Source organism: Rhagoletis pomonella, unplaced genomic scaffold (genome assembly GCF_013731165.1).
Source record: "Rhagoletis pomonella isolate Grant_MI unplaced genomic scaffold, Rhpom_1.0 Rhpom_scaffold_00365, whole genome shotgun sequence".
In the NCBI taxonomy this organism is placed as follows: Eukaryota; Metazoa; Arthropoda; class Insecta; order Diptera; family Tephritidae; genus Rhagoletis; species Rhagoletis pomonella.
In genome coordinates this window covers 9622-19188 of record NW_023458919.1, presented here as the reverse complement: position 1 = coordinate 19188, position 9567 = coordinate 9622, and the positions used below count along the sequence as shown (strand labels likewise).

The 9567-nt window shown below is 40.8% G+C and overlaps 1 protein-coding gene across 1 annotated transcript; it reads right to left on the bottom strand.

Moving 5' to 3' along the window:
- Positions 1-6886: 6886 nt before the first annotated feature.
- Positions 6887-9567, bottom strand: LOC118750705 (zinc finger protein 85-like). The gene has a single exon (XM_036485435.1). It carries the CDS (start codon positions 9501-9503, stop codon positions 7059-7061), a length of 2445 nt encoding a protein of 814 aa, XP_036341328.1. The 5' UTR covers positions 9504-9567; the 3' UTR covers positions 6887-7058.

Below are 9567 nucleotides of genomic sequence, written 5' to 3'. Positions count from 1 at the left end.
TGAATTTGTATTAATCTGTGTCGTCTTTCGAATCGCATGTAGTTTCGAACCGCAATACAGAGTAGACCCTCGAACTTTTCAAGGGCATTTAGTAAAGAACTTGTTATTTCTCGGGTCAACATACACAGCTTCACATACTAGAGGGAAAGTGACATCTTACGTGCGCCTCCATTATCTCATAAGCTTACCAATTTGGAGCGTAACTACCGCCATGAGCCCACCATACTCAAATGGTTAAAGGCGCGTACAAAGTATTACTCGGTAAGTATTGCGGGAGAAGGCGCTGAAGGCAAAAGATAACAAAAACAATTAAAATCAACCCCATGACTATCTTGCTATAGATTGCTTGGATGATAAGGTATCGAGTCCCGATTCTGTTTTTGCATCCCGGAAAAGCCGGGGATTAATAGCCCAGTTATGCATACTTGCACTGCTTTACCATTTTTACGTAAAAATTAAAACCCAAGGGAATTCTACATGTTAAGTGCTATGCGTTGGGTAACCGCTTACACGCAAAGCTCATTTAACAGATTATTATGCGGCAACTCTCTTGCAATGCTAAGTTTGCATAACTGGGTCTGAACTGCTTCCGTAGCTTTAATAAGACTGGTTTGAAACAAAATGTTCTATGGATGGCACTCCAATTCCTATGTGGAATTGCTCGGTGATTCCGAAAATCGAGTTAATTTTTTTCTATGGATACGATTTCGAGATAGTTGCAATTTACCGTTATTCAGCTTAAAAAATTGTGGTTTCACTTAATCACGTGATTAAGTGAAACCACGTATTTTTTTTATTTTTCCCATGTTAAAGAGCACTCAAAGAGAAGCGGTACTACCGGTGAGGTACCCCGCGGTACAGAACTCTACCGCAGCATGCACAGTTTACCGCGCGTTATAAGCAGATATATCGGAAGCAGAGTTGCAATTTAAAGCTAGAGTTCTACAATATATTTTATCTACAAAAGTGTTGTCCTTTGTGATACCACAATTTTGAACAGCAGCCGAAACTTTATCGATAAAACGCTCCGAGCCGATTATGTATTTACGAATTCGGCTAATCTCAATGCCCCAGAGCTCCTCGCAAACTCCGGACACCTAGGAAGGCAGTGTTGAGGTGATTCCACCTCGTCCTCTTCCAGACAACTGCGATATAAGGGTCCGGTAGAACCTTCAGCCTTACTGCGTGAATACCGACAGGACAGTGGCCCGTTAAAACCCCCACCTGAAGTGAGAGCTGTAGCTTTGTAAATCTGAGCAGTGCCCTCGATCGCCCTCGGTCCCCCCTCGGCCAAAAGGCCGTATTCGAAGCTCCTAGCCGCTCGCGCCGTGACAATTCTGCCTGCAACGTGGACAGGCACTACGTTCAGTGCTAAAGTGGGGCGGTCCGCAGTGTCCCACTAATTAATGCAGACCATTGAACGCGCTCCAGCTGCCTAGCTAGTGTAGCCTTTTCGATTGAGTTCCAGATTAGGGCCCCATAAAACATAATCGCCTTGAGGACGGTCACGTAGAGCCAATAGACAACTTTATACGAGATACCCCATCTCTTGCCAATAGCTCCCATATTCCTTCCTTGCCCTTTCCTCGTCTGCATATGCAATTACCCGACCGCCTTATTTCTCCAGCTGCTCTAGTAGCTCGTTCACCACGACGACCCAGAGTAGGGGTGAGAGAACACCTCCCTGCAGAGTGCCCCTGTTCACCATGCGAGGCAAGTAGTCGCTGCTCCAGATGGCCATGACAGTTCTGTCACGCAGCAAGTTTTCGATGAGCCTAATGGAACTGACCTCAACCCCAAGCTTATCTAGCGACTTAACTATTGCGTCCGGCAGGACATTATTAAAAGCCCCTCGATATCGGGCAAGGCTCCTACGGCAACAAAGTCATTGTGAGTGAAGGCTTCCTCTAATCACCTCACAATTGTATGCAGAGCGGTATATACCGATCTTCCTTTACAATAATCATGCTGAGCTCTATTTAGGCGATCTCGAGGAATCCTACTCCTTATGTACATGTCAACCAACCTCTCCAACGTCTTCAGCAGAAACGATGAGAGACTGATTGGCCTGAAGTCCTTGGGGGCAACATGAGAGCTCCTTCCGGCCTTCGGGATGAACACACATGAAATGATAATAAATAACACCAACTACGTAGACAGCTTTCAAATTGCGGAAAACTTAAATTATTTTTTCATGGAGGGCAATATAGTGTGTAAACTATGACTTTTTCGAGCTTCCACAAGTACGCTAAAATACGCTAAAGAAGTCTCAACGGAAGACATTCTTCAAATTGCCAAAAAATTTAAGCGGGAAATAGGAGGAAACATCCTACTATCTGAAGATGTTATTAAGGACTCTGCTGATTTTATGGGATATCTCTATGCCCTACTAATAAATAAGAGTCTCCAAAGAGGATCAGTACCGGAAGAATGGAAAATTTCATCAATAGTGCCCGTTAAGAAAGTTAGAAAAACGGTTAACGCTGGGGAGCTTAGGCCTATCCATACTCTCCCTAGCTTGCAGAAAATACTAGAAACCGTTGTGAAAAACCAGCTACAGTACTATATAGAATCCAATAAAATACTCATAAAAGAACAATCTGGATTCAGAGCTAAACATTCCTGTGAGACCGCACTGAATCTGGTGCTTTCTCAATGGAAAGAAGATCTTAACTGCCACCTTAATGTAGTAACAGTAACAGTGATCTTAAAAGAGCATTTAAAACAGTTGATAGGGTCCGAATGTTGGATAAACTAAAATACATTGGCGTAAAAAACACTGAGCTTGACTGGTTTAGAAGCTTTCTATGTAATCGTAGGCAACAAACAATAGTTAATTCAAAGATGTCTAGTAAGATAGCCGTAGACATCGGCTTACCACAGGGCTCAGTTTTGGTACCCCTGCTCTTTAATATATATATATATATAAACAAATTTTTATTGAGCTCGAAAATTTATTGTGGAAAAGCAACAATAATTTGAAAAAATGGTAGAAGTGATAGCTATTTCGGAAATCACCACATTTCCTCATCAGACTTCTTTCAGTAGGCTTCGAACCGACGATCCCACTGACTCAGCCAGTTGCCTATGCACCGTGCTACGCCTTGTAAATTATCGTTTGCTTTTTTCCACTATTTTCATTTTTGTTATGCCAACACAGTCAAGCGCACCTATTCCGCTGCAATTCACTTGATCATGTGGTTGTTGGTATTGTTGGTTTTTGCTAATAATTAACCTTAATTTGGAGATTCGGCAACTGGTAAATCAGCACAATTGGAAAAAGTGGGAGGAGCACTTGAAGGCCTGTAACTTCACATCTGATGTGAGTAAGCTCTACTCAACCGTGAGGTCTTTGTTTAACCCAACGAAGCGTGATCACAGAGTGGAAATCTCATTCGAAGGTCGCGCTTCGTCGGACCTGTAGAAATGCGCAAACTACTTCAGTAGGCAATTCACACTGCATCCTTCGGTAGACAAGGCCAAACGTCGAGTGACCAGGAGGCTGCACAAGCTTCCAAAAAACAGTGCACCATTTGATTTCACCAGCTTTGAATTGAAGGAGGCTATCGGGAAGGCGAAAACCTCCAAACATCGTGGCCCAAATCGAAACTGCCCCTGTGAGATAACGGTCCTAGTAGCGCTGGACTTGTCAAAAGCGTTTGACACCGTCTGTCATTCCACGCTGCTAGAAGACATTGAGGCCTCCTCACTCCCACAGTGACTGAAGCGAAGGTCGGCGAATTATATGAGTGGTCGACAGTCGTCAGTAATCTTCAGAGATCAAACCTCGAAACCAAGAAGAATTAAACAAGGGGTTTCACAAGGTGGGGTTCTCTCCCCCTTATTATTTAACTTCTACATCTTGAAGCTTCCCCAGCCACCTTAGGGAGTTTCCCTGATCTCATACCCTGACGATTGCTCGATTTTGGCGTCCGGGAATGGAATTGATGACCTCTGCACAAAAGTAAACGTCTATCTCTCCAGCCTTTCTCGCTTCTTCACTGCAAAGAGCCTAACACTCTCCCCAACGAAATCAACGGCGACCTCTTCACCACCTGGACGAAGGGTGTTAAGCTAGAATTAGGTATACACGTCGGTGGCACACCAATACCGACTGTAAACAACCCGAAAATTTTAGGGGTCACCTTCGATAGCCTGCTCTCCTACTCCACGCACACAACCGCAGTTGTCAATAAAGTACAGAGCCGCAACAAGGTCCTCAAGTCGCTCGCCGGCAGCACTTGGGGCAAATACAAAGAACCGTTGCTGGCAACATACAAGGCAATTGGCCGGTCGGTTCTAAACTATACTGCGACAGTTTGGCCGACGGGGACTACTTGGACGCAGTGGACGAAGCTACAGACATGTCAGAACGCCGCACTCCGGCAGCGACTGGGTGTCTTCTGATGACGCCTGCGCACCACCCATACAACGAGGCCCCAGTGCTCACCGTAAGGGAACACAACAAAATGCTTTGTAAGCAATTTCTGGTGCGGTGCGGCAGAAGCGAACACCCTAACAGACCTCTGCTACAGGAGGAGCCTCCGCCCAGGCACGTCAGGGGGACCTATTCGTGTACAAGGATAGAATCCAGCAATACGTAGACCAACCACTGGACCTGACGACATAAACGCGAGCCATTAACGACATCCATAGAGAGTCAGTCACCACCTACCTTGAGTCTCGACCTATCGTTCCCACGACAGTCGGGTCTACGTAACCGGAACGACCCAGATAGATATATATCTGGCCAAGGACTGCCACTCCAGCAACACTCCCCAAAATCTCTTAGGGGAATTTGTATGCTGTTACAACAACAACAACAGTTTCGACCTATGAATGCCGTAATCAGAGCCCAATCACCAGCCGTAGAAGAGACGGAGCTTCAATTGCCAAAAGAGACCCGCGCTACCCTGGCTCAATTACGGTCTGGATGCTGTAGCCGCCTCAACAGCTACCTGTCCAGACTCGACCCCAATATCCCCAATGAGTGCCCGGCATGTGGAGAGTCCCCTCATTACCCCAACCACATCTTCACATGCCAGCTCAATCCGACTCAACTGCAAAAATGCATTGTGTCGAAAAGGATAAAGGTACTGTCATTATTCATTCTCGTTTATATTCAATGAAAGGAAATTTTTCTAAGTCTAAAAGAAGCACCGAAAATCTGATAAAGCCAAAATAGTACGAAATCTTTTAATAAAGATCGAATCCCTCTGATTCATATGAAGTTTTGCTTTGCTTTAAAAAGCCAAAATTTTGTATTAAAAGTTTTGCGAAATGCTTGAAAAAATAGCTATACGTTTCTTTCTTCTCCTGTAACATTTTTAAAATTGGGCTTAGCAAACTTTTCACTCTAAGCTAGCAATATATGTTTTAATAAACAACAAAAATAAAATAAAATTGAATAAAGAGATACCACAATTTCCACTAGTTTTTAATCAGCGCAAAAAATTTGAAAAAAAAAAACGGCGTATATATTATGAAACGCAGCTGAAATGTCAAGGACAGCTCAAATGGCTAATAAATAGGTATATGTCAGTAACAATAATATCGTTTTGCCAGATTTCATAAATGTACCAAATCTGAAAATTATGTACCAGTGTACCACACCATAAAAAACAGAGACAAAACTATTGTAAGAGAAAAGAATAAAAGTCAATCTATAATAATTATATTAAGATAAATATTTTTCACGTCATCTATAACTATCATTCATTCAAGGACTTATATGATAACAGTCCTTTCATAATAACTATCAGAGAGATAAATATTTGTACGTCTTCAAATACTTTTACTTTAAGACTTATATTATAAAAGTTTTTTCATAATAATGAGCGCGAAAAAATTTTGTAAGTCTTAAAAGGCGGGACTTATTCAGAAGCATTTCAGGATTACTTCGGGACCAGTTGGGGCTTGGTTTGGGACCCATTCGGGACTATATACAAAATTTGTTCGCACACATAATTATTATAAAAGATGAAGTATAAGTCTTAAAATTTAAAGACTTTAAAATATTTATCTCAATGATAATTATTATGACAAGACTTTTATAGTATTAGTTTCAAAATAAAAGTCTTTGAAGACTCTCGCTGATAATTATTATGAAAAGACTTATATTATATAAGTCTTAAAATAATAGTTATCGATGACTTAAAAAAATTCTCTCACACATAATTATTATCAAAAGACTTATAATTCTTACGAAAATTTGGATTACTCTTTTAAGACTCCACCATGAAATAATTATTATTCTGGGTCTCTGAGAAAAAATTGACCAAAAATTTTACATTGCGGCCAAAATGGCAACCGTGATTAGTACTTGAAAAAATGTTACTTAACATTTGCGCCTTCTCATTACATTAAAATTCTCTGCTGCTATAATCAATAACAGAATACTACTCATCACTAGAGATCTAATCGAAAATACTACTGGTATGTGCTTGGCCACTTGCTATAATTTTTATCCAGTGATTATTTTTGACAGGATAACTCCCGAGTGACGAGATAAAATAAATCCGCCAGTTTTGAAAAAACTTAAAATTTAAAAAATAAAGCGTTCAATTTACATAATTTAGGTCATATCAGCGGTAAGATGGATTTGGACAAGATCTGTTTCTTTTTTCACATGTAAATATGACCTCAGGAAACCCCTTAACAAAACTGTATTTTAGTAAATCAATAAATCCATATGTATACATATGTACATTTTATATTTTAAATTATCATATGTTTAAAGTGTAAGACATACGGCACTTTAAGTGGTTATATAAGATATCTATATACATAAACAAACATACAAACACATTTTAACTAAACCAATTGGCACAAAAAATTAACTTTCTGACGGTAAATAAAATACATTCATTCATACCATGATAAAAATATAGTATAGTATAGTATATGTTTTTATCATGATTCATACATATAAATTTTATCAAAAACTAGAAACACTAATTCCAATTAAAGTCTGCCAGACAAGCGAATAGATCGCTTTCATTTCTTATTTAAAATGTAGAGTAGTTTTTTATACTACATCAATAAATCTCGTATTGTGTTCATGTGCCCATGGTGCTGGTATTTATATGTGGAAATTCTCCTAATTCGCCATTTAGCTCTGTATTCGCCTCTATTTCTGTCATTGGATCAATTTTTATGAATTCTTGTTTTTCCATTATTGTCAGTTGTTGCAGGTCTTCCTTAACCTCGGGCTCTTGATGTTCCATTTCATCGAGTTGTTCCCGAGCTAACTCAGCGATAGCTGCACGTGCTTCTTGTTTTTTACGTTTTGTTTCCAGTTTTTCGCGCTCCTGCAATTCTAGCTCCTCCCGTGCTTCGTAAACACTTGGTGGTATGATGGGTGGTGGTTTATTCATATGTATCTTCATATGACGTTTTAATGCGACGTATTGAATAAAACGCTTTCCACAATTGCTGCACTCATGTGGCTTTTCACCGGTGTGTGTCATCTCATGATGTTTTAGTGTCTGTGCTTTAGCGAAACGTTTGTGACAAAAGCGACAAGCAAAGTCTTTAACACCTTCATGTACGATACGATGATGCCGTTTAAGGTTTCCTTGACCATTAAATCCCTGACCGCAATCAGGACAGATATAAGGACCCTCTTTCATCATAAAATTTATTTGTGGGCACCAAGAAGGTACGGCCACTGAGGGTATAGGGTTGACTGCAGTGCCTGCAAGTTCAGATATGTCAACACGTTCAACGCGTCGAGGATTTCTAGGTATTGAGGCTGTTGACTCTGCACAAACTTTAAGTATCTCTTCAGCCACTTTTTGGTGTGCTTCTTGGGTATGTGTCTCTGTGGAAGGCAACTCAGGTATTGGTATATCCGGTGTATCGGCCGACATGAAACCATTTTCAATCTGTCGCTTTCGGTACACCTCAATAGCTCGTAATACCCGCTTTTCATGTGTCTTCAAGTGCTTTGTCAAAGCTTTGGCATAGAGAAACCGTTTACCACAGACCTTGCACTCACATCGTTTTTCGCCTGTATGTGTCATTTCATGCATTTTGCAAGCGTTAGATTTTCCAAATGTTTTGCCACAGTATTGGCATGCATAGTCCTTAATCTTTTCGTGAACAATCTTTACATGCATGCGCAAATTTTGTTTGTTATGTGAGGCATAAGTGCATTGTGGGCAATGGAATTTTTTCTCTTGAGTGTGCGTATTTATATGTGTATTCCACTCCTGCCGAGTTGTTTTACCAACCCCGCAATAAGGACAAACGTAGTTTTTAATTCCTGCATGCCTCATTAGATGATCTTTAAGTGCGCTATTAATAACAAAACGTTTCCCGCATATGTTACAAGGGAAAGGTAACTCCTTACCATCGTGCTTGTACATATGTTTTTTAAGCGCCATGGGACAACGGAACACTTTATCGCATTGGCTACAGGTATAACATTTCGGTTCTCGGAGCTCTTTAGCAATTTTATGTACTTTGCGTAAATGCCAGTTAAGTAAGCGGGTTCGAGGGAATGTGCGACCACAGCCTTCTTCAGGACATGGATAGCTTTCACATGTTTCAGCATGACAATGCTCCATATGCAACCGAAGTCCGTTAGCAGTTGTAAATCCTTTGAGGCAAGAACCAACCGAGCATTGGTGCGGCAACTTATCGTTGTGGTGCCGCATATGCTCCTCATAACGTTCAGGCTTTCTAAACTTCTTTTGGCAAATATGACATTCTATTGTATTCACAGAAGCGTCTTCACCGTTTACCCGCGGTTGACGTTTCTGTGCCAACTTTTTCTTTTTGATTCCTTCGTCATATTCATCTGCATCTAGTCCGTCGTCGATTATATCTTCTTTTCGTAGGGCCCTTTTTGAACGGCGAGACTTTCGTAAACGTGCCGCCAATGGTTGTTTTTCTTCACTTTCACTACTTCTGATTGATGTTTCCCCAATGTCCATAGTCACAAAATTAGAACAATCGCTGTCGTGATCATCAAAATCATTGGGCAAACATTTGTGTTCAGATGTCTCATCACTTTTAACAGGCTCGGTTCGTTTCACATCTACTGAACTATCCCCGACTTCTTTGTCCACATTTTCCAGCATTTTAAAGACATCATCTTCGTTTTCAATCATTTCCAGCTTATTATTTAAAAGTGGGTCGAAATCTATTGGCTCATCTTCATCTACAACCTCATTTTGAGCGTCTACAGCAGCCGTCTCTAGCACAGCCAGCACGCTGTCATGATCTGTTATTAAATTTTTGGACACCAGTTCTTGAAACTTTTGCACTGACTCTACACACAGCTTTTGAAAATGTTGCATATCCATTAGACGCGTATGACAAACTCCACAAATATTCCGAGGAAATCCGTCATGGGGCTCCGCCGAGAGTTTGGTGCACGAACTCAACGTTTTGGCCAATCCTGGTATAGCAAATAAGTCGTAGACACTCTCATTCTGCAACAGCTCCAAACAAATTCGGCAAATAGTGTGAATACTATACGATGCACCATTATTCATTTTATTCTGTTAAAGTTTACTTTCATTTATTTACTATTTTGAACAATAGTTTATCTGCCGTGGT